Here is a 26,721-nt window from a genome sequence, read left to right on the forward strand (position 1 = left end):
GGGGAATCCAAACTACAAATCCACTTGGCTTCTTCTCTTCTTGAGCCAAGAACTTTAATCAAAAACTCTTCTAAAAAAAATAATTCCTTCTCTCAGGGTTCTATCAATCAGATGTCCTCATTTTTTAGGATTTTTGAGGTTAATCAGGCAGGAAGCAGTTCGAATCACCTAATAAAAGGTACACAGTCTGCTTGCAATTTCCTCATCCTTCACTGAATGAGAACATGAAAAAAGTGATTGGGGGGTTATGGGGAAGGAAGATGACTCAGGGCAATAAAGGAGAAAGGGAGGGAATAGCTAACAGGGTCAAAGTGTAAATGCCCTGACAAGCAAAGAAGTGGGAAAGGGAACAAAAAAGAAAAAAATAAAAGAAGTCCAGAAGGCAGTGGGCCTGGGGATCACCTATGGTCCAGCTTCCTGTGTTTTGTTAGGAGGCTCTAGCAGAGGTAGACCAGCAGGCACTCCAGGCTGTCCGCTGAGGTCGAACAGTGACGCCCACGCATGATTCCAGTACTTGCACGTCTTTAAGAAGCCCATACTTTGACAGCTACAGTTGGTGAGTGGGCATTACTGGCACATGAATTTTGAAAAGCACTGAAGCCAGCATTACGACCCATCTGTTATGGGCTGAACTGTGTTCCCCTAAAAATTCATATGGTGAAGTAGTACCTAGAATATGACCTTATTTGGAGATAGGGTCATTACAGGAGGTAATCAAGTCAAAGTGAGGTCATTAGAGTTGTCCCTAACCCAATATGACTGATGTCCTTATACAAAGAGGAAATTTGGACACAGACATGCATAGAGAGAAGAGGATGTGAAGAGACGTGGGGAGAAGACAGCCATCTACAAGCCAAGGAAAGAGGATGCGAACAGATCCTTCCCTCCCAGGCCTCAGAAGGAACCAACGCTGCCAAATGCCTTGATTTTGGCCTTCTAATCTCCAGAACTGCTTAATAAGAGATTTCTGTTGTTTAAGCCACTCAGCTGTAGTACTTTGTTACAGCAGCTGTAGCAAACCAATCCACCATCTGAGTCACTGTCAGCTGGTGTCTCTGCAGCTGCAGCTCTGACCCTCTCCTGCCCAGAGGTCCAGGTTCTTCTTCCCTACCCCTTCTCCACTGTCAACTGAAAGAATGAATGAATGCATGCATAACCACCTCCGCAGTTAGAGTTCTGTTCCTGGTAGATTCAGATAGGTTTTACAAAAGAGGACACATTTAAGCTGAATTTTTTCAACCCCCAAACAACTATGTATTTTTCCCTATTCTCTACAACACTCGCTTCATCAAAGCAAAGCTTGCGGGGGACACACACATAGGCTCTAAACTTTACCTTACCCAGGGGTTTCAGAAAAACATACCGGTGTGTCCCAAAATGGAAGAACTTAGAGGCAATGCTGCCAAAACACAAAATAAATGAAGGTGAATCCATTATCTCATTTACTGTGAATAGATTAAAAAATCCCTGTTTCTGATATGTCTACATGTACATGCACAGAAAATGTCTGGAAGCGTACATAAAAAAATTCCTCTTGGGGCTTCCCCGGTGGCGCAGTGGTTGAGAGTCTGCCTGCCAATGCAGGGGACACGGGTTCGAGCCCTGGTCTGGGAAGATCCCACATGCCGCGGAGCAACTAGACCCGTGAGCCACAATTGCTGAGCCTGCGCGTCTGGAGCCTGTGCTCCGCAACAAGAGAGGCCGCGACAGTGAGAGGCCCGCGCACCGCGATGAAGAGTGGCCCCCGCTTGCCGCAACTAGAGAAAGCCCTCGCACAGAAACGAAGACCCAACACAGCCAAAAATAAATAAATAAATAAAATTTAAAAAAAAACAAAAAAACAAAAACAAAAACAAAGTTATTAAAAAAAAAAATTCCTCTTGGGAATCTGAGGGATATGATGAGAAATGTATTTTTCATTTTACACCCCTTTTATGATTTGAAGTTTTCACCTTATGCATTTATTATTTTTTCAATTATTACAATAATAAATAGATCTATTATTTCTTCAATAATAAAGGGAATAATTTTCAATAAATAGCAAACGTAAGAAAAAGAATACCAAGCACTATGCTATGCACTTTACATATCTGTATCTCATTTATAAATATGTACAATAACTCCATGGAACAGATACTGTTACCCACTGCATGAATGAAGAAATGAGACTTGGGTGGTATTACTCTCAACAGGAGCTCTGTGGTTAAGGAAATCTGGGTGACACTAGGTGACATAAAGGTAACAGCTTTCTTCAATTCTAGGATTTCTCAGAGCCTTTCGTATGTTCGTATACCTTGTGAATTATCAAGTTGCCAGCATTATTTGACCACAGAATCCTCTTCTCGAGAAGAATCTCTCAGAAATAGCATTCTTAGGAATATGCTTTGGAAACACTGTCTTGCATGAACATTTGCAGAATGGTCGTAATTGAACTGTATGACTGTAGGCACTGATCGTGGGCTCATGTTTGCCATGTGGTAATGGTATTCATCTCGTGTAGGGTTCCAGATATTTTGAAGGGGTTGTACACTGGTGACTGAAAACTGACTTTGGTGGTGCTCAGACATTTTTTCTTCCACACCTGACAGAAGTGCTGGAATTCTGGGATGTTACAATGGCCATAGCTTTTTAGTGCTTTCATATCTTCATCTATAGGCCAACTATCCAGCTAGGAGCTCTAGAAATTCATAAAACAGAAGAAATCCCTAGGCACAGAAATTTAGATGTTGACATTTATATAACAGCATGAATTTCAATTGGTTATAGACAAATATATAAAGTCATCAATTTATATACACACACATATTAAGATGACAAAGGAGGAAAGGAAAAGAACTAAACAGGGAATAATTCATTTATTCATTCATTCTACTCATGCAGATGTCCCACTACATGCTGGGGATAAAATAGTGAACAAGAGAGGCAAGGTCCCTGCTCTCACATAGCTTACATACAGGGAGGCCTGGATTTGTACTGACTTTGTCTCATTTGCTCTGTGACCCAGAACAAGCTACCTAAGCTTTTGAATCTCTGTTTCTTCATATTTTAAACAACCTATTTGAGGCCTTTTGTTCCTGAAAGTTTCAGTCCTAAAGTCATAGTTGAGGAAGCCCAGAGCAGATTCAGAATCCAGCGGGGTAAGGAGGGGATCCACAATGGGGGAAGGCAAAAGGCAGGGGAGAGCCTGGCATGAGATGTCAGACCCCAAGCAGGGTGAATAAGCCATCCATGTGATGGGGAGAGGCAGCCTGGCATGAGGTTTCAGAAGCAAGGGGTGAGGAAGGTGTCCAGGTGAGAGATAGCCCCATGTGGGAAATCTAAGCTAGAGCAGAGAGAGGAGGGCAGTCCTTCAGAGACCGAGAGGGGTCAGGAAGACATCTTCATGGGTGGGCTGACTGGTTGGTGTGGGAAGTCAGAGCCATAGTTAGTGAGAAGGGTATCCACATGGGGTAGCAGCCTGGAATAGGGAGTCATACCCCAGGCAGGAAGAGAAGGGTGTCCACACGTGGGTGGAGGTGTGGGTGAAGATCCAAGATTGGTTACATACTGGATGATCAAACAGCTAAACATTTAAGAATAATCAGAGCCAAGTTCCTTACTCTAAAAGGGAGTTACAACTGTGGAAAGGGAGAAAACTTGACTTCCTTAAGAATTTCAAAACAAGTAATCAGAAATGTGGAGAAAGAAACAAAGTTACATGCAATCAATTCTGAAAGAAGCAATATCCTGCAGGGAAAGTGGCTGTCAGAAAAATGCGTAAATGCAGTCCTGAACTTCTTATCCAAAAGAGAAAAACTTTTGACTACAACAAAGACAAGTGTTTCAAAGAAGGTGTATGATATTACTTTTTATTTCTAATACTTGAACTAAATAATTTCCATTGTGTCTTAAAAAAAAAACTATAGCATTGAATTGGAATTGGATGTATATATCAATACGAACCCATGGGTTTTAAATATATTTTTAATAGTATATATTTCAATATATATTCAATAAATATATTTTATATATAAATAATATAGAAGTAAACATAGGTGCAAAGTGTGTTAATACACAAAAATCTATATGTTGCATATTTATGAAATAAATAACACATTTACATACATATATTGTCTAGCTCCAGCCACTCATAGGGCCTGGAAGCATTTATACCCCATTAGCAATAAGCACACCTAAAGCTCAGATTCTGATCTAAAAACAATTTTCCACTAAAAGGAATATGGCTTCTTGGGAAAATGGCTAATTCCAAGACTGGGGCAGGGAAACTCCAAGATAAGCCTAGAATATCTTATACCAGAAAGCAAAAAAGTATTCAAGGAATGATGGGTACGTATTAAATGGACACAGACTCCAGCATGAAGTGACCCCCATTACCAAATGGGGGACAATTTGCGCATCAAAATAAATGATGCTTATAAAATATTATAATCCATTAAATAAAACAGGAAACCTACTGAATCTGAAACTCTGTGGGTGGGGCCCCACAATCTGTGTTTTAATTAGTCTCCCAATGTGATGCCCACAGACATTTGGTAACCACCCTTTAGGGTAATTCTCCCAAAGGGAGTGAATCGTTTGCAGTAAATTAGCAAATGGCAAGAGATTAAATGGCTTTTTCACATAATAGGACATTCCTTTGTTAATGCTTATGGGAAATCTCATGGCTTTAAAGATTGCCAGATATTCCAATAAGTATGCTAAAATTCATAAGGAGCCTGTATTTTTGTCACATATGAAACTACCATTCTGTTTTATCGTATTCATTTATTTAAACAGATTTTAATGAGTTTATACCCAGAAGGGTCAAGAAGTTCTGAAATCCTTTTTATTTCCCTACCATCTGGACTGTGACCCCCATCGGAGAGTTAAGTACACAGACACCTGCTTACCTTACTTCCTATGGCATTGATGACCAAGTCCAGCCTCAACTCCCCCACCTGTTACACCTTAGAGATGAGCCTCTGAGTTTCTCCATTGGAAAACCTCCCAGTGGCATTAGCTACCCCTTAATTAGTGAAGAGTCTGAGCTACTGCTAACAGAGAAACCCTTGAACTCACCTGTTTGTATATCTACACAACCCTACCATCCTCTGTTTCTACCTGGCGGTCAATGGAGGACAGGAAGAAAGGTATCCAAAAAAGTTTTTCTGGGCCAAGAGGAAGTTACCAAGTCACCTTTCTTCCTTGTGCCGTCCGGTTTTCCTCTGTTCTGTATGCCATTGTTCTTCAGGTGCCTCCTACACTGCCCAGAGCAAGATGTTCCAGATAGGATATCAAGGGCTGATGGATACATAGAAGGGAGTAACTGCTTAACACTAGTAGAAGTTTGTTGCCTACGAAATTCAGGTATATGTGGAAGGTGCTGAACTCTGATTAATGTAACCCTGAGCTAATCTCTCCATGCCCCAGAAGATGAAAGAAAAGGAACCCTCAGATTCTTTCTTAGCTTTAAATTTACTTCTGCATCTTGCTCCAGAGAACCTCAATTTCTCTCTTCATCTATTCTGACTTGTTCCTTTTAAATTTCTTTTCCTGTTTTCTCCTCTTTTTCACCCCCCATATCTGAGCTAATGGGCACAGGTATGTGGTCAAGATTGAAAGAAGAGAGAAATGGTCCATTGTGGGTTAGGTTAAGAAACATAGTGTGGGAAATAGTTTGATTTTATTCTTTCCCTTCTAGAAACCCTGATTCAGGTGAAAGGCAAATCCAGAATTTATAGCAACTAGACAAGAGCTTCAGCCAAGAAATACTAGTCCCATGTAACACTAGTCCTTCCGAAAATAGTAATATGAAATCTTAAGCTTAGCTGAGGCAAGATGAGTTGATATTTTCAATGTCCTGCATCGAAAAGCACTATGATTTATACCTTAACAAGAAAATAGTCTAGATCCTAAATCTCTCCATTTAGTATAATTATTTTACAGAAATCATTGGCACAGACATCAGCTATCTATTTTTGTTTAATAGGCCACTCCAAAACTTAGTGATTTAAAACACAACCACCATTTTATTTGCTCATAACCAGGTAATTTGGGCAGGACTCAGCAGCGACGGCTTTGCTCCACATGAGCATTTAGCCAAGTCATCTGGAAGTTTGACAGGAGCTTCAAGGATCCAAGATGGCCTTTCTCACATGTCTGGGATCTCAGCTAAGGTGAGCAGAAAGGCCAAGTTGACTGGACCTCTCTCTACCTCATGGTCTGTTCTTCTCAATGGCCTCTTCCTCCTTGAAGATTTGAATAGCCTTGCCTCCTTCACATTCAGGCTGGGTTCTAAGACGGCAATGGTGTTAGCTGAAAGGCCTCTTAAAGTGTAAGACCATAATTTGCCACATTATGCCCTTAGCACATTCCACTGGTCAAAGAAAAGCATAAGGCCTGTCCAGATTCAATGTTGGAGGGAGCTACAAAAAGGCACGAATTCAAGGAGGCAGAATTCACTGGGGGCTATGAAGTTTAATGTTATGTGTCAGCTAAGCTAGACCCTGGCACCCTGTTATTGGTCAAACATTATTCTAGATGTTTCTGTGAAGGTATTTTTGAGATGAGATTAATGTTTTCATCTGTAGACTTTGAGTAAAGCGGATTACCCTCATCCAACCAGTTGAAGGCCTTAGTATAAAAACACTGACCTCCACTAAGAGGGAATTCTGCCAGCAGACTGCCTTTGGACTCAAACTGCAGCATCAACTCTTTCCAGCCTGCCTTCCCAGCCAGCCTTCTGAAAAGCTTCGGAGCACACCCTGCAGATTTTGGGCTTGACAACCTCCACAATGAGTCAGTTCTTTAAAATATATAAATTACATATATATATATGGGATAAATTAGGAGTTTGGGATTAAAATGTACGCATTCCTACATATAAAATAGATAACCAACAAGGACCTACTGTATAGCACAGGGAACTGTACTCAATATCTTGTAATAACCTATAATGGAAGAGAATGTAAAGAAATAATATATGTATGTATAACTGAATCGCTTTGCTGTATGCCTGAAACTAACACAACATTGTAAATCAACTCTCTCTCTCTCTCTCTCTCTCTCTCTATATATATATATATATATATATATATATATATCTTATTGGTTTTGTTTCTGGAGAACCTTGGCTAATACAGGGGGCATCTTGTAATAAACACCATACGTTTTCCAGATAAGGACCGTAATCCCCAGAAAGCTTAACAATATTATATGATACTCAAGGAGTTTGTTATCTAGTTAGAGAGCAAGCATATAAAAAGTTAGAGCACACCAAAAGTAACAATGCAGAAGTTTCTAGTTCATAAATGATTTACTGTATAAGTGTAAACTCTACCTTCCTGAGGAATGTTGGACAAAAAAACAGTTAAGGAAACCTGCCAACCTGAGCGGGGCCATAAAAGCTCTGAAGTGGAAAGAGCATAAATGTATAACCAAACCAAGTTGTCAGCGGTTTCTCAATAAGGACAACACATTTTATGGTTGGTAATAAAACTTAGGAGAGATAATATCTTCGTCACTGGCATTGCCATAAAACCTTCAGCATGCCATTTTACAGTTCAAATACATGCCTTATTTTGAAGTCTAAAACATTAAACTTAAAGTTATTGTTAGAGTAATGAATGTATTAGTTTTCTATGGCTGCTGTAACAAAGTACCAATAAACTGAGTGGCTTAACTGAGAAATGTATTGTCTCACAGTTCTGGAAGCTTAGAAGTCCAAGATCAAGTTAATGGTGGGGTCATGCTCGCTCCCTCTGAAGGTGCTGGAGAAGAATCTGTTCTAACCCTCTCTCCTAGCTTCTGGTGGTTTGCTGGCATCTCTGGCATTTCTTGACTTGTAGACATATCACCCTGGTCTGTGCCTTCCTATTCACATGGCATTCTCCCTATGTGTGTATCTTTGTCCAAATTTCCTCTTTTTATTAAGGACGCAAGCCCTACTGGATCGGGGCCCACCCTACTCCAGTATGACCTCATCTTAACTAATTATGTCTACAACAACCCTATTTCCAAATAAGGTCACATTCTGAGGTATTAAGAGGTTAGGACTACAACATATGAACTTGGGGAGACACAATTCAACCCATCATAATGGGTTAGAGTACTAATAAATTAAAATCTAATATATTTTTAAATAACCCAAACTCTTCCTCTAACAATGCTTGTGGTCTGACTTTGGGTTAAGGAAGCTTCTTTTGAGATGTGAACCTGGTACTTCGGCTTATGAATTGTGTTTCCATGCTTTGCCACTAGAGGGTAGCATCATTACTATTGTTTTTTCTGCTGTTAAGCCTATTACACAGTAACTTCAGTACTCCGCCATTCACCCATAATGTGGGCATATCAGATACGAAGTAAATGTAGACACATTTCTCAGGGGGGTGGGGAGTGGCAAAGGTATCAGCTGGGAAGAATAGAGTGTCCTGGTCATCTCTGTCCTGGCGATTCCTCTCCTGGATTTTTACTATGGGCCAAATGTTTGTGTACCTCCAAAATTCATGTGCTGAAACTCTAATCTCCAGCGTGATGGTATATTTGGAGGTGAGGTCTTTGGGAGGCAATTAGGTCATCAGGGTGGAGCCTTCATGATGGGATTAACGCCTTTATAAAAAAGAGACTGGAGAGAGATAATCTGTTTCTCCCACCAGGACGTGGGCCTTTACCAGACACCAGATCTGCTGGCACCATGATCTTGGACTTCCCAGACTCCAGAATTGTGAGAAATAAACATTTGTCGTTTAAGCTACCCAGCTTATGGTGTTCTATTACGGCAGCCCAAACTGACTAAGACAATTTCTGACCGGAATCAAATCACCAGAGATATTCAAACAGAAGCCAAAGTCTTTTCCTCTGAATGGGACATTTGTGTGGAAAGCAGGGCTGGGGGACCACGCAGTCATGTGGCCTCTGAAGTGGAAAGAGCCATCTCTCTCCCTCACCCACCCCCTGCTCCAGGGTCAGGAGATTTATTGATCTATCCCATCTTGGGCTTCGCCACTAATTGACAGCATGATCTTAGACAAGTCACAAACTCTGGTCTCAGAGTCTTCACCCACAGACAACCTTTGTGGACCTATTTTCTCTAAATGATATCTTCCTTTGAATTTTCTCTCCTTTCCACTCCTCTAGCTCACCTTTCAATGCTACAAGTTGAGAAGGATTCCTTAGGCATTACAATAGAGACAAAAAAAGTGTGGTTGCCTTTAGGAGATTATAGTATAGTAAGAAGGAAGCATTTATGTGCAGAGATAATTAGAGGACTGAATAGCATATGATCTGCTCTCTGGGCTCCATACTGTAGGAATTTCTAAACAGGAAAGTGTGGTATGAAGCAGTAGAAAAGAAAAGCTTTGAACTGGGCCTTAAAGAATCTCCAGAAGTTAGGCTGCGAGGAGGAGGAGGGAAGAGAGTGTGGTTAATACAACTTAGGCACGGAAATTAAAATAAACAAGTTTTAGGGAACAGGGAGCAAGTCAGCATGATTGGTACAGGGGTCGTGTTGGACACAATATGAGAGTATAATTCTATATTGAAATACACTCAAAGTGATTTTATTTTATTCAGGTGCTGTGCTAGTCAATTTAGAATTGATCTGAGAGGCCAAGGGAAACTGAGTCAGTTTCTGAGCAGATGAGAGAGTTGTTCCAACCTCAATTGCTAAGCCCCTTGATTACTTGGCTGGGCTTCTTTCTGCATTTTAGAGCCTGTATGTATTTTGGCTTCAGACACCAGTTATCAAGTGGGGGATTATATTGGGCTCCACCGCCAGCTTCTTAGTAAAGATCTTTAACCCTCCCTTTAGGACACTTGAAAACAGGCAGAACAGCTCAAGATCATGAGAGGAAGCAGGTAAGAGGCACTTTCTTGCCTCCATTCTAACCTTTTGCATTAATCGTATCAATTCCTCCCAAAACTCACACAAGCACTAAACACAGGTGTGTTGTCCCTGCTTTAAAGAGTTAAAGGCTCAGAAATACTGACAGCCCAGCTCAGAGCGGTTGAATTATCTTTAAAAGAGAGTGACCTAGAATTCGTTAGGCTATCGTCTTAACATCTGTAAAGAGTGAGCAATCTCACCAGATAGGAAATATATGGGAAAAAATGGGCAGTATTACATCAAGTTCAGAAATTTTTACTCTTAGAAGGAAATATAGTTAATATCTTAAGAGCTAAAGAATAATGAAATCCCATCAAATGACATGACAGCCTGGGTGGGGATTGCAGGTTTTCATGAGTAGGCAGAAAAGACAGGCAATTTTAAGTATGACTCCAGCTGGGGAAGGCACCTTCCCTGTGCTGTGCAACACTGGGAGACCCGTGTGGAGGGTTTGATGTAGTGACTATCAGTAACTGCATTCAGCACATGCCATTAGGGTCACTGTCAAGAATCCTGTCCCATTCAATATCTGGGTCCAATATCTCAACAAGCAGACTAGGTGTTCCCTGACATTGTCTGTCATAAACAAATCATTTCCTTAACAATAAGCCTATTTTAACATGGAAAGACTCGAGCTAAGTGCAGAAATGTTTAAGAGCATCAAAATCATAATGTTGATACTTGTGCCTTAAGGAATTATGCATGTGTAGCATTTTAGGTATTTATAATTTTACAAATATTATAATTTCATCTATGCAGATTAGTGTTGTAAGTTCAATTTATAAGTGTGCAATTGACTAACAAATTTACGCTTGTGAGTTTCAGTTGAAATCTCACTAAGTTTATACAGTATTGGAATATTTAGGAAAACTTAAGTTTCACCACATTTATAAGTTTAATAAATTAGATTTGTAATAATAACACCCTGAGAAGATTTATTGGTTAATTGAAGTACTTCAGAATATAAAAAATATTTAATTCATAAATACAGTGAAGAAGTTTAAAGGGAAATCTAATTAAGTTTAAAACTGTGCCCCAAACATTAAAGTCTCCTTAAAATTGAGTGTTAAAATTTGCTAGACTTAAAAATAGAATAATAATATTCATCAAATGAACTTAAAGGTATAAGAATGGCTTATATTTTTTCATTTTTACCAGTTTGGTCCAGAAACCCAATCACTCTATTCACTGCACATCTCTTGAAGCACCTCTCCAAGCTTAAAGTGAAAATCTCCCTTCACTGCCATTTATTTAGGGGAAATTCTTTTCTATTATTTCATGCATGTCCTCTATTCTCTCAATCTTCCCATCTGGAATTCACATTAGAAAGAATATAGAATTTCTGGATCTATTCTCCATGTATACAGACTTTTCTTTCATGCTTTTTAATCTATTGACTCCATGTATTGGGGAGAACTTGTCACTTCTCAGCTTTTATTTTCACTGTTCCTGTAGCCCCGGTGACTCCTAAACCACATTATTAATCCACATCCAACATACAATCAATACAACCTTGATTAATGAGCCCTAAAGTGACAAGATGATGAGGAGGACACCAAGATGGTCATAACCTGATCTTCCACTTCAACAATGAGCTGGTAATGCCATCAGAGGCTGCAGTTTCCCAAGCAAAGGCAGTTAGAGATCACAGAAATCACTGAAGAGCTATTATCACATCAACAGCCATGTTGATATTGCATTGAGTCTCTTTAAAGAGTCTCTTTACCTTGGTTATGGCAAATCAAGCATGGGATACCCATGAAGGGGTTTGGCAAAAGCTCAGGAATTGAGACCCCAGGTTTTTGGAAGAGTTGAGATAAAATACAAGCAAAAGTAAGGGAGGGCACCCTTCCTCCATCCCTCCCTTGGTGAAGGCTTCCATAAAATTATAATAATGGTGCTCAATTTATTGCTCATTTCAGGGACTAGAGGCAGATAGCCCCAAACTATGGACTTAGACCTGAACCAGAAGCTCCTCCTCTGAGAACTCACTGTGTTGCATCTCACTTGTGTTCTCTCTGTGCAGAGACTGCAGGAATGGACATTTCTGCTCTCTCATAAAGACTGCTAGTATATTTACACTTACAGTTTTCAAAATTCCAGTCTTAATCTGGTTCATGCTAATTATTCCTAGAGTTCCTGCTCAGGCCTAGATATCAGCAATGCCATTTTCACGTAACCTGCAGTTGACAGCTCACTCTTCTGAAATACAAACTTGCCAAAATCATAGAAACTTGCTGGGCTAAGGAAAAAAACCCTAAAATACAGGACACACATGGGGCAGAATGCCATGATCACCTGGGGACCACGGCATGTGGGTATTTCATATGCCAGAAATGTATTAAGGTCTATTGCATTGTTCAAGATAAACATGTAGGCACCCATATCTGCTCTTTGCAACCCTTACATTAAAAAAAAGAAATGTATCCAGTTCATTGGCCTAAAGAATCCACTCACCTCCCTCTTCAGTGTCATGTGATAAGACCAGACTGGGGCAGCTTTCTGGATTTGTCAGTGCTTCTGGAAAGCCAGGGAGCTTCAGGTTTTAATTGCCCATGTGACACCTCCAGCTACCCACTACACTGCCTCTTTTCCTTCATATTCAAGTCAACCGTCACAGACTCCTGCAGTACTCCTTTTCTTTTCTGTCACAGCAGAGACTGGCCTTTCTGACTAATATGGTACTAAATTAACTTCGATTTTGTCTCAGAGACTCTAGATTCATAAAATGTGACAGCCGGAAATTGATTCATGCAATTCAATTCCCTAACATCAGAGAGAAGGACATGGTAAATGTTAAAACCCTAGAGGCTGGTGAATAGTAAAGCCAGAATGAGAAAAGATTTCCCGACTCTCCATTGGAGGCTACTTAGTCCACTGATGAGGGAAGGGCTCTGACTTTTTACCTAGGTATTCCATTAAAGGATTTTCCTTGTTTTAACTCTTCAATTATTTCAGCAGAGCGGATGGCATGGTGGCCATACTATGCTGTGTGATGATTTTTTTACTCTTTGGATAACATCATGACTCTCCTTTCCCAAATTTTCATGGCTTTACCAACCATGTGCCCTTCTGTAACCATGGATCAGCCTTTTTATCTTCTCTGAGAGAGCGCATCATAGGATGACTTCCGGCTTGCTTTTCCCAGGGGAGAACGCAGGTGCTACAGAAAGAGATTTCTCATAGAAAGGAATTTCAGTGTCACACAGCTTCTTCTTCATGACATAAAGGTGGGGTGCAGTTGAATAACAAACACAAAAATCTGAGGTGTTTGAACGAAGGTCCATGCATTCATTTATTTCTCATTGCAGCAACAAGATAAACAAGTGAAATTCCATCTATAATGAGTTACAAATGGTAGTTAAGCCCAGGAACCCTGAGCATATATATCTATAAGGCAAATAAAACAATATTTTTCAGTGTGGGCTTCACACTTTAGATGACCTGGGGAGAGCCACTCCAAGCCCCAAATACCATGACACCAAGAATCATTCTCAACCAGTTGTTCTCCAAACAAAAGGTGAAAAGGCAAAACTGTGATTAAAAATAATTAAAAAAAAAAAAAGAGAAATTTCAACTAGAAAGACTGGATGCCCAAAGTCACATCTCTTCTTCTGATTCTTGTTCTCGTTCAGCATTTTTCAGGAGTCCAACTTCTGAGGGGCAGAACCTCTTAAATCGAGATTTAACCAACCTGAGGAGAATGAAAGTCATCTCGTATTATGCTGTTTAAAATTAAAACCCAAAACTATATGTATCTATAATACAGCAAACTCCAAATTATCTGTGCAGATGGAAAAGGCACCCCCAAAAAGAAAATCACTTTTATTTGGCTTTGGAGCTGCCTGCAAATATTTTGTAGATTAAAGCAGCATATAAGCAAACAGATACAATAAAGCTCTTAAATGTGTAATATGATTGTTTGCATCATATTCAAAATTTATAACTTTAATCATTTCTAAAACAAACAAGAGAATCTCTGGGCTGTAGTAAGCCCAGATGAAACCGAGCTCAGCTGTGTGGTCCAAAAAGCAGCCCTCTCCTATGAAGGAAGTGCATGAAGGCATCTCCTGCCCCATGTTGGGCCCCACGTCAAGTCTGGGCTGTACTGCAGCCTCTATTCATGTCTTCAGAGGGGTGCTTTTGTGCTGGCCACAGGCTGCTCAACTGCATGTGATGGTCCATGATGAATTAAGATGTTGAAAGAAGTGACCTCCATTCTTGTAACTGTTTTCATAGATTAAGAGAATCTGCAGGTCAGAAGGAATTACAATTTTTGACATGGGAAGATGTGAAGCTTCTTAGTGGCAGGAACTCAGCAGGCTCTCCATTTTCTCTGATGTGATAAGAACTAGGCAAAGCTTTTCCTGTGCATGATATTTGTGAAGACATTGTGCTGTGACCATGTCAATAAAACATAGTTAACTTCCAGAAATACACAGGGATATGCAAACAAACTGATAAACCAAATCATCAAAATCATTCCCGTTTTGTGAAAAACATCACCAGCCTATCTGTATCTTTACACTTGTTTTCTGCCTTTCTTCCAGTGAAGGTCTGGCCCGCCCCTCTCAATATACAGTGCTTTTACTTGTGCTCTGGATCCCACTAGAGTATGAACTTCCTAAGAGCAGAGACTTCATCTTATTTACTGCCCTAACTCTGCCAGAGTCTAGAACAACGTCTGGTACACAATAGTGGCTCATGACACGTTTGATGATTCAGTGGGCTGTGGAGCAACCTGCCAGGAGTTCATATCACTCAGCTCCTCCAGGTAATTCTTCAGTCACTTCCAACTCAGCATTAATTCCTCCAACACACAGCAACTGGCAGTATCAGTAACAAGTACTGACTCGTCAAGAGTCAAGAAAAAGTACTCAAGATCATTTGCCTCGATAATTAGTTGACCATTGACATTGCTCCCAATGTCCTCAACTCTTCAAGACACTGTTCTCACGAAAGGCTAATAGTTTTAAGTAAGTTGATGACTGGGACAGTGTGTCATTTTTAAAAAATATTTATTTATTTGTTTGTTTATTTATTTATTTATTTGGCTGCACTGGGTCTTAGTTGCGGCACATGTGATCTTCATTGCAGCATGCAGGATCTTTAGTTGCAGCATGCGGGATCTTTAGTTGCAGCATGCGGGATCTTTAGTTGCAGCATGCGGGATCTTTAGTTGCAGCATGTGGGATCTTTAGTTGCAGCATGCGGGATCTAGTTCCCTGACCTGAGATCCAGCCCGGGCCCCCTGAATTGGGAGCATGGAGTCTTAGCCACTGGACCACCAGGGAAGTCCCGGTGTGTCGTTTTTTAAAACCACACAGTTATCTCCACATTGCACAACCTGAATACATGCTAACTGAAAGGGATTAATTAGTTAATTCATTCATTAGATTCATTCCTGATGACTCTTGTGGAAAATAAAGCAAAGAACTGGCTACTGATTACAAATTAACTGTTAACACAGACCCTAGTGACTCCTCCTGTTCCCCACTCCTCCTCTCTGGGTTTTATCTGCTGTTGTTACAAACCACCAAGCTCAGGCAAATTCAGGCTCTACCTGCACCCTGAAGCCCTTGGTATTGGCACATGCAGAAATGGCTACTGGGGACAGATTGAGGGATGGAGTAATAAAGAGGAAGTGCAAATAACTGCTAGTTCCTGGAATGATGCAAGTCCAGAGAACTAAAGTCAGGGTGTGTCTGGGCTTTTGCTCCCATATGTTCTCTTCAATTAATACAAGAGCAGAGCTGAGACTCTGGGTATACTTCCAGAGTCAATCTGGAAATCAAACATCCAGAAGGCAAACTACCATATGCCTGGAATTTGGTCATTTCTATTTTGTTCTTCAAAATGGCTCACAAGAATCATTTGCTTGGAAAACCAACCTGAAAATGGGTAATATTTCTCTATCCATTCAGAGGGGCTTTTGAAATAGTTCTGTACCACAGTGGTGTTTAAATATGAAATACAGTAAAACACATAATAAGATTTCCCAACAGATAGGTCTCTCCTATGAGCTGTCATGATGAGAACTGCAGGCATGGGACCAGGTGAAGCAATCTTTAAACCGTTATTCTGGAAAGCTGGGAAGTACAGCTTCATTTTTCAGAGATTTTGGGGGCAGTAGTTCCATAACCAAGTTTTGGTTCCTTGGTGATCTTTGTGCTTTGTCAAATAAATTCGGATAGAACGTCCTCAAAACCCATCACCTGTGACTGAATTACAATCCACTACAATCCACTTGAATTATCCTGCATATGACCTCACTGAAAGTCAGTACTCAATCTTGGTGATATTCTTTAAGCTACTGCTTAAGTTTATATCAAAATATATCAGAACACAAGTTCTTGTTTTTATATTTCAAAAGCAATATGAGAGCAAAACTTAAAAGCATATAAAACATGATTTCCAAACAATTGAACACTATTTCCGAGTATTTCTGAAACAGATCTGTTAAAACAGCAAATAAGTGCCTTGAGTGCCTACTATATGTTTGACAGTATGCCAAGAGCTGTGAGAAATATGAAAAAGGTCTTTGCCTCCAGGTGACACAATCAAGTTAGCAGGTAAGACTAACGAGCTAATAGTAAATATCACAAGATAGATCACAATTGTTAAAATGTGTGGTAGAGACTAAAGTACCGTAAACACTCATGAAGTGAGATAAGCAAAGGCTAGAACAATCACAGAAGTTTTCATAGAAGAGATGAGCATTTAATTTGGATATGCCAGGTAGAGGCAACTACATGGTCAAAAAGTTAAAGGTGCTGGGGAAGGAGAGGCAGTTGAAAAAGTAAACATGGAGTTTCTGGTTTCTAGAAAACTATAGGTGTATAAGAGATTCATTAGGGGGTCTGAAGGTTTTTGAAACAGGAAGAGACAATAGTCTTCTTTTGGCTCTGGAAGGGAGCTGACATGGGGTAGAGAGTCTCCTTGAATGCCGGCATTATTCTTGGAAGCTGTCCAGCCCCTAAGGAGATGAGGCCCAGAAGTCAGCCTAAAACAGCGGAGGAAGAAGCCAAGTTTCACTCAATGGCAGAGCAAGCCTAAACTACCAGCCCATGCACGTGCTTTGAGGAAAATGAATAGGACTAATAGAAATCAATCAATGAGAAAGTAGAATTTCCCAGCACTAATAGCACTTAGACCTCTAGAAGGAGGTAACTACCTCCTTTGGGTCAGTGGGCTGACCCAAAGCCTACCAGAGACATTCTGGAGCTAGGCAAGGAAATGGTTTCCTTATGCAGAGACACAGCACCAAAGCTCCTATAGCTGTGAAGCTCAAAGAAGCACAGAGCAGGAGAGGTAACCTGGGCAAATGTCTACAGAGAGGACTAGAAAGCTAGCTGGGGCAGAAGCTGAGACCCCACTGGGCCTAGAACCAGCTACTGTAATTTAGGGATCTAGAGCACCTGCTAGATGTGTACTATCCAATATGGTAGTCACTATGCATATATGGATATTTAAATTAATTAAAATTAGTGTGGCACTAGGCCCATGTCAAGTGCTCAATAACCACACATAGCTCATGGCTACATAATGAAGACTGCAGATATACAACATTTCAATCTGTGCTAAAGTCTGAAGGATTGGAGTCTGCATGATTAGTAGTTGGGATCAGCCAGGCCAACTGTGGTTTGGCATTAGCTATCATGCTAATGGAAATAATAAGGAACCATGTTCACTCCTTTCTACTCCTACTCATCCTTCAAACTGCAGCTTAACTCTCAATTGTGAGGAGGCCTCCTCTGGGCTCCAATAGTGCTTTGTTCTTACACTATTTCCATTTATTGTACTGTATTTAAATTGTCTCTCTCTCCCCATAGGGTCTACACCTTATACATTTTTTGATACAGAAGAAGGAGGAGAACAAGAACGAGAAGAATAATAAAAAGAACAAGGGTGGGTGGGGGAGGTGGTTCAAGAGAGCAGCCTAGGAAGGTCCTGAATTCACCTCCTCCCATGGACACAGCAAATCTACAGGTACATAAGGAACAATTCCCTATAAAAAAAAAAAAAGACCTGAAAACTAGCCAAACAGCTCCTCCACAACAAAGGACAAGAGGTCCACACTGAGATGGGTAAAAGAGGCAGAGACACAGTCTCACTGAAAACCCCACCCCTGATGTGGAGACCCACAATCGGAAGGGATCTCAAAGATACAGAGCTTTTCCCTGAGGAGCAAGAATTTGTGCCCTACATCAGGGACCCCAACCCTTGGGACTTGCACTGGTGAGATGAGCCCCCAAAACATCTGGCTTTGAAAATCAACAGGGCTGACATCCAGAAAAACGAAAGGGCTGTAAGGAATGGAGATTCCACTCTTAAAGGACTTGCATGCAGACTCACCCACCTGGCAATCCAGCACAAAAGCCACAGTTTGAAAAGTGTCTAGACCATATGTGAATGTGATACATTTGTTCATTTTAAAGCATCTGCCAGCAAGGGAGAAATCTGTTAGGACTCTCTCCAGGAATGGAATCACTGGCAGGTACCATTTTTGCTTTCTGCCCCATCTATTTTGTTAGCACCAGCACTAGCAGCCACCATTTTTGCGCTCTCTTTCTAACCTGCTAGCACCAGTGTTAGAAATTAAAGGAGAAATTTAAAAATACCTGGAGACAAGTGAAAATGGAAATACAACATACCAAAATCTATGCAATGCAGCAAAAGCAGTTCTAAGATGGAAGCTTATAGCAATACAGACCTACCTCAAGAAATAAGAAAATTCTCAAATAAACAACCTAACTTTTACACCTAAGGGAACTAAAAAAAGAAGAACAAACAAAGCCCAAAGTTACTATAAGGAAGGAAATAATAAAGAACAGAGCAGAAATAAATGAAATAGAGACTAAAAGACAAATAGAAAAGATCGATGAAACAAGGAGCTGGTTCTTTGAAAAGATAAACAAAATTGACAAAACTTTAGCTAGACTCACTAAGACAAACAGAGAGAAGGCTCAAATAAATAAAATCAGAAATAAAAGAGGAGAAATTACAATTATACCAACAGAGACTACTATGAACTATTATACACCAACAAATTGAATAACCTGGAAGTAATGGATAAATTCCTAGAAATATACAATCTTCCAAGACTGAATCATCAAGAAATAGAAAATCTGAATAGACTAATTACTAGTGAGGAGATTAAAACAGTAATCAAAAAACTCCCAACAAAGAAAAGTCCAGGACGAGATGGCTTCACTGGTAAATTGTACCAAATATTCAAAAAAGATTTAATACCTATCCTTCTCAAACTCTTCCAAAAAACTGAAGAGGAGGGAATGCTCCCAAACTCACTTCACAAGGCCAACATTACCCTGATACCAAAATCAAACAAAGGCATCACACACAAAAAAGAAAATTACAGGCCAATATCACTGATGAACATAGGTACAAAAATCTTCAACAAAATATTAGCAAACCGAACTCAAGAATACATTAAAAGGATCATACACCCAGATCAAGTGGGATTTATTCCAGGAATGCAAGGATGGTTCAACAACCACAAATCAATCAATGTGATATGTCACATTAACAAAAAGAAGGATTAAAATCATATGATTATCTCAATAGATGCATAAAAAGCATTTGACAAAATTCAACATCATTTATGATAAAAACTCTCAACAAGTGGATATAAAGAGAATGTACCTTAACATAATAAAGGCCATATATTACATGCTTACAGGTAACATCATACTCAGTGATGAAATCATGAAAATTTTTTCCTTACAATCAGGACCAAAACAATTATGTTCACTTTTGCCACTTTTAGTCAAAATAGTATTATAAGTCCTAGCCAGAGCATTTAGGCAAGAAAAAAAAAAAGGCATCCAAATTGAAAAGGAAGAAGTAAAACTGTCATTATTTGCAGATGACATGATACTATGTATAGAAAACCCTAAAGACTCCAACAAAAAACTGTTAGAACTAATAAATAAATTTAGTAAAGTTGCAGGGTACAAAATCAATATGCAAAGATGTTGCACTTTTATACACTAACAATGAACTATCAGAAAGAGAAAGTAAGAAAAAAAAACCCCATTTACAATTGCATCAAAAAGAATAAAATACCTATGAACAAATTTAACCAAGGAGATGAAAGACCTATACACTGACAACTGTAAGACATTGATGAAAGTAACTGAAGAAGACACAAATAAATGGAAAGATATTCCATGCTTATGAATTGAAAGAATTAATATTGTTAAAATGTCCATATTACCCAAAACAATCTGCAGATTCAATGCAATCCCTACCAAATTCCAAAAGCATTTCTCACAGAAATAGAACAAACAATCCTAAAATTTGTATGGAATCACAAAAGATCCTGAATAGCCAAAGCATTCATGAAAAAGCAGAACAAAGCTGGAGGCATCATATGCTCTGATTTCAGACTATACTACAGAGCTGTAAAATCAAAACAGTATGATATTGGCATAAAAACAGACCCATAGATCAATGGCACAGAGTAAAGAGCCTAAAAATAACACACATATATGGTCAATTAATTTATGATAAAGGAAGCAAGAACACAAAATGGGGAAAGGCCAGTCTCTTCAAAAATGGTGCTGGGAAAACTGGACATCCACACACGAAAGAATGAAACTGGACCACTATCTTACACCATACACAAAAATTAACTCAAAATGGATTAAAGTCTTGACTGTAAGATTTAAAATAAAATAAAATAAGAATAAAAATTAAAATCTGAGAAGAAAACACGGGTGGTAAGCTCCTTGACATCACTCTTGGTGATATTTTGGGGATCTGACTCCAAAGGCAGTAGAAGCAAAACTAAACAAATAGGATTACACCAAACTAGAAAACTTCTGCACAGTGAAGGAAAACATCAACAAAATAAAAAGGAAACTTACTGAATGGGAGAAGATATTTCTAAATCATATCTGATAAAAGGTTAATATCCAAAATATATAAAGAACTCAGACAACCCAATAACCACAACAACAAAAAAAATTCCAATTTAAAAATAGGCAGAGAATTTGAATAGACATTTTTCCAAAGAAGACATACAGATAACTAAAAGGCACATGAAACGATGTTCAATATCACTAGTCATTAGGGAAGTTCAAATCAAAACACCAGTGAGATATCACCTCACACCTGCAGAATGGTTATTATAAAAAGGACAAGAAATAACAAGTGTTGGCCAGGATATGAAGAAAAGAGAACCCTCATGCACTGTTGGTGGAAATGTAAATTGGTACAGCCACTGTGGAAAACAGCATGGAGCGTCCTCAAAAAATTAAAAATACAACTACCATATAAGCCAGCAATTCCACTTCTGGGTATTTATCTGAAGAAAATGAAAACACTAATTCAAAAAGATAAAGGCACCCCTAGGTTCACTGCAGCATATTTATAATAACCAGGATATGGAAACAACTTAAAGGTCTATCAATGGATGAATGGATAAAGGAGATGTTTTATATATATGTTTTTACATATATGTATACATATAATATAAATATTTTATATTTATATGTACATAATGGAATACTACTCAGCCATAAAAAAGAATGAAATGGACATTGAGGGTATTACATTAAGTGAAATAAGGCAGATAGAGAAAGACAAATACCATATGATTTCACTTACCTGTGAGATCTAACAAACAAATGAACAAACAAAACAAAACACATAGATACAGGGAACAGATTGATGGTTGCCAGAGTTGGGGGAGGTGGGCAAAAATGGGTGAAGGGGATCAAGAGGTACAAACCTCCATTTATAAAATAAATAAGTCTTATAGTTTTTGGAGTACAGGTCTTTTGTCTCTTTAGGTATGGTTATTCCTAGGTATTTTATTCTTTTTGATGTGATGGTAAATGGGGTTGTTTCTTGAATTTCTCTTTCTGATGTTTCATTGTTAGTGTATAGAAATGCAACAGATTTCTGTGTATTAATTTTGTAACCTGCAACTTCACCAAATTCGTTGATGAGCTCTAGTAGTTTTCTGGTAGCATCTTTAGGATTTTCTATGTATAGTATCATGTCATCTGCAAACAGTGACAGTTTAACTTCTTTTCCCATTTGGATTCCTTTTATTTCTTTTTCTTCTCTGATTGCTGTATCTAGGACTTCCAAAGCTATGTTGAATAAAAGTGACAAGAGTGAACATCCTTGTCTTGTTCCTGATCTTAGAGGAAATGTTTTTAGCTTTTCACCATTGAGTATGATGTTAGCTGTAGGTTTGTCACATATGGCCTTTATTATGTTGAGGTATGTTCCCTCTATGCCCACTTTCTGGAGAGTTTTTATCATAAATGGGTGTTGAATTTTGTCAAAAGCTTTTTCTGCAAATATTGAGATGATCATATCACCTCACACCAGTCAGAGTGGCTATCATCAAAAAATCCACAAGCAATAAATGCTGGAGAGGGTGTGGAGAGAAGGGAACCCTCCTACACTGCTGGTGGGAATGTAAATTGGTGCAGCCACTATGGAGAACAGTATGGAGGTTCCTTAAAAAACTAAAAATAGAGCTACCATATGATCCTGTAATCCCACTCCTGGGCATATACCCAGAGAAAAACATGGCTTGAAAGAATACATGCACCCCAATGTTCATTGCAGCACTGTTTACAATAGCCGAGACATGGAAGCAACCTAAATGTCCATCGACAAAAGAATGGATAAAGAAGATGTGGTACATATATACAATGGAATATTACTCAGCCATTAAAAAGAATGAAATAATGCCATTTGCAGCAACATGGATGGACCTACAGATTGTCATACTGAGTGAAGTAAGTCAGACAGAGAAAGAGAAATATCATATGACTGCTTCTATGCAGAATCTAAAAAATGATACAAACGAACTTATATACAAAGTAGAAGCAGACTCACAGACTTAGAGAATGAACTTATGGTTACCAGGGGGGAAGGGTAGGAGGGAGGGATATTTAGGGAGTTTGGAATTGACACGTACACACTGCTATATTTAAAATGGATAACCAACAAGGACCTACTCTATAGCACAGGGAACTCTGCTCAATATTCTGTAACAAACTAAATGCAAAAAGAATTTGAAAAAGAATAGATACAGGTATATGTATAACTGAATCACTTTGTTGTACACCTGAAACTAATACAACATTGTTAATCAACTGTACTCCAATATAAAATTAAAAGTTTTTTTAAAAAATGAAAAAAATAAATAAAATTAAAAAGTCATGGGGATATTATATACAGCATGGTGACTATAATCAATAATATTGTATTGCAGATTTGAAAGTTGCTAAGAAAGTAAATCTTGAAAGTTCTCATCACAGAAAAAATTTTTTGTAACTTTGTATGGTAACAGATGGTATAACTAGACTTATTGTGGTGGTCATTTTGCAATGTATACAAAAGTTGAATCATTATGTTGTACACCTAAAACTAGTATAATGTATGTCAATTGCACTTCAATTTAAAAAGAAACCTATCACAGGAAACTGAAAAAAAAAAAAAAACAAAAACACACAAGAAGAATCTTCCTTGAGCTCCTATTATGTTGTAGGCAGTTTAAATACATGATCTCATTTAGGTACTATTATTATCCCTATTTTGTAAATGACAAAACTGACATTTAATGTGGTTAAATAGTTTACCCAAAGTCATACAGCTGACAAGCAGCAGAGCTAGGAACATGGATTCTTAGCAATCTGTTATACTGCTCCTTACCCATCATGAAACATTGTATCAAAGTCCTTGTAAAAACATGTATAGTTCAACTGAATCTTACTGTTAGAAATATTACAGGAAATGTCAAATTAACCAGATACTCAAATTTAATGGGAGACATACATGTTGGTCAAAAATGACACCAAGCTTGGGAAGTGCTATAACTGATGTAAACATGGACAAATGGAGGGCTCACTGCAGGTGTGGGGAGGACCATTTGGATAAGAAAACAGCATATGCAAAGACATGGAGGCATAGAAGAGTGTGCTGAAGGGTAATGCATAGGTTAGGAGCACAGCAGAGACACTTTTTAGCTATTCCAACTTTAAACCAGCATTTATTCTTTTTTTTTTTTTTTAGTTTTCTCATTCATTCCATTTTTTATTTTCTTTTTTTTTTAACATCTTTATTCGAGTATAATTGCTTTACAGTGTTGTGTTAGTTTCTGCTGTATAACAAAGTGAATCAGCTATACATATACAGATATCCCCATATCCCCTCCCTCTTGCATCTTCCTCCCACCCTCCCTACCCCTAGGGGTGCCTCTAGGTAGTCACAAAGCACTGAGCTGATCTCCATGTGCTATGCAGCTGCTTCCCACTAGCTGTCTGTTAGTTTGGTAACACTATACATTTGGTAGTGTATATATGTCAATGTTACTCTCTCACTTTGTCCCAGCTTACCCTTCCCCCTCTCCATGTCCTCAAGTCCATTCTCTGTGTCTGCGTCTTTATGCCTGTCCTGCCCCTAAAACCAGCATTTATTCTTTTTATTGGAAATGTTTGTGTTTGCAGATAATTTTCTGCTATATTACCCTGTTTTGTGGAATGCTAAGGAATGAAATACCTCTTTGAACTTAAAGTTCAGTAATATTGAGTCTTGATGATCATATACCAAAAAATAGAACTTGCATGAACAAAAATCACTAACTTACCAGGTGACAAAGGCATAAATTGCTCCAATGATGATAATGGCTATTGCATAATGCCAACAAAAGCATATGGTGAGAAACATAACGTTGTCATGATCCACTAAATCCCATGCAGGACCTCCACTGGGGGGATAAAGGACAAACCCAATCTGTAATTTAAAACAAAGAGCACACATTAAAAAATACCAGCCATATTCCCAAAGATGGTACATTTCAAAATGTTTCATTTCAAGATTAATGGTAACAGATAACTCCCATTACCTGAGATGCTACAGATAAGATATCTGCTGCATGTTTTAGTAATATAGACAGTATCTACTAGATCATATTTTTGGAAAAAATGTTAAGGATATTTACAGATCAATTTTCAAAATATGAATAGTAATCATCTCTGGGGATTGGTGGACTTTCAGATGATGTGTTAGGTTTCTAAGCTGTGCAGTTTCACTCAGTTATTTCAAAATCAGAGTTAAAAAAAAAAAGGTTTTAAAATAAAGCCCACGGGTAACATTATATTCAATGATAAAGACTGAAAGCTTGTCTCCTAAGATCAGGAACAAGACAAGGGTGTCTTATTTTACAAATTCTATTCAACATTGTACTAGAAATTCTAGCCAAAGCAATTAGTCAAGAAAAACAGACAAAGAGCATCCAGATTGCAAAGGAAGAAGTAAAACTATATTCACAAATGACATAATCTTATATATACAGAAAATTCTGAAGAATCCACAAAAAATCTATTAGAGCTAATAAATTAATTTAGCACACTTGCAGGATACAAAAGCAACACACAAAACATGCAATGAACAATCAAAAAAAATTAAGTTAGGAAAACAATTCCACTTACAATAGCATTGAAAAGAATGAAATACTTAGGAATAAATTTAGTCAAGGAGGTTCAAGACTTGTACCTTGCAAACTACAAAACATTGTTGAAAGTGATCAAAGAAGATCTAAATAAATGGAAGTATATCTCATGATCATGAACTGGAGCATTTGATATTGTTAAGATGGCAATAAAAAAACAGAACACAAATCTGATCAAACCTCTAGATCTAACAAGATCCGGCATGTTGAAAAGTGTTGAATGTGATAGTTAATTTCACATGTCAACTTGACTGGGTCATAGGACGTACAGATACTTGGTTAAACATGATTTTGGGGTGTGTTTGTGAGGGTATTTCCGGATGAGATTAGCACTTGAATCAGTAAAAATCTAAGTAAAGCAGATCCTCCTCCACAGTGCGGGTGGGCATCATACAATCCATTGAGGGCTGAAGAGAGCAAAAAGCAGAGGGAGGGAGAATTGGCTCTGCCCCACTGCTGAGCTGGAACTTTGGTCTTCTCCTGCCTCAAACTAGAACTTGTACCATCAGCTCTCCGCTTTCAGGACTGGACCTACAGCACCAGCTTTCCTGGGTCTGTAGCCTGCAGGTGGCAGATCATGGGACTTCTCAGCCTCCACAATTATGGGAACCAATTCCTTAAAATAAATCTCTCTCTCTCTTTCCTCTCTCTATAGATATAGATATATTATAGATATAGATACAATTATATATTATATATAAAAAATATATATGTATATATTTGGTTCTGTTTCTCTGGAGAACCCTGACCAATACACTGGATGATAAATTGATAAATACCACTACTTTTGTATATATTTAAGATTTACCACAATAAAAGTTTTTTAAAATTCCTTTTTCATAGGCACATTAAAAAAAAAAAAAAAAGAGAGAGATGGCAATAACACCCAAAGCAATCTACAGATTCAGTATGGTCCCTATCAAAATCCCAGCAATCTTTTTTGCAGAAATAGAAAGCTGATCCTAAAATTTATATGGAATTACAAGGGACCCAGAATAGCCAAAACAACCTTGAAAAAGAAAAGCAAAGTTGTAAGACTTACACTTACTGATTTCAAAACTTACTACAAAAACTACAGTAATCAAAACATTGTGGTACTAACATAATGGTAGACATACAGATCAATGAAATAGAATTGAGAGTCCAGAAATAAGCCCATACACCTGTAGTAAATTGGTTTTTGAAAAGAGTGCCAAGGCCATTCAATGGGGAAACTAAAGTCTCTTCAACAAATGGTGCTGGGAAAACTGGATATCCACATGCAAAAAAAAAAAAGAATTTGGACCCTTACATTACACCACATACAAAAATTAACACAAAATGGATCAAAAACCTAAATATGAGAACTAAAACCCTAACT

General features: G+C 38.5%; 1 protein-coding gene across 3 annotated transcripts in view; it reads right to left on the minus strand.

Moving 5' to 3' along the window:
* Positions 1-13,130: 13,130 nt before the first annotated feature.
* The window catches only part of TMEM45A (transmembrane protein 45A), an 86,120-nt gene continuing 72,529 nt past the window's right edge, over positions 13,131-26,721 (minus strand). The window contains exons 5-6 of one of the 3 annotated variants that reach the window (XM_068545583.1): positions 24,498-24,643; positions 13,131-13,556 (exon numbers count right to left, since the gene is read on the minus strand). In XM_068545583.1, coding sequence (XP_068401684.1) covers positions 13,463-13,556; positions 24,498-24,643 — 240 coding nt within the window. In that variant the 3' untranslated portion in view covers positions 13,131-13,462. The other 2 variants (XM_068545585.1, XM_068545582.1) reach the window with 2 other exon arrangements.

Source organism: Eschrichtius robustus, chromosome 6, assembly GCF_028021215.1.
Source record: "Eschrichtius robustus isolate mEscRob2 chromosome 6, mEscRob2.pri, whole genome shotgun sequence".
In the NCBI taxonomy this organism is placed as follows: Eukaryota; Metazoa; Chordata; class Mammalia; order Artiodactyla; family Eschrichtiidae; genus Eschrichtius; species Eschrichtius robustus.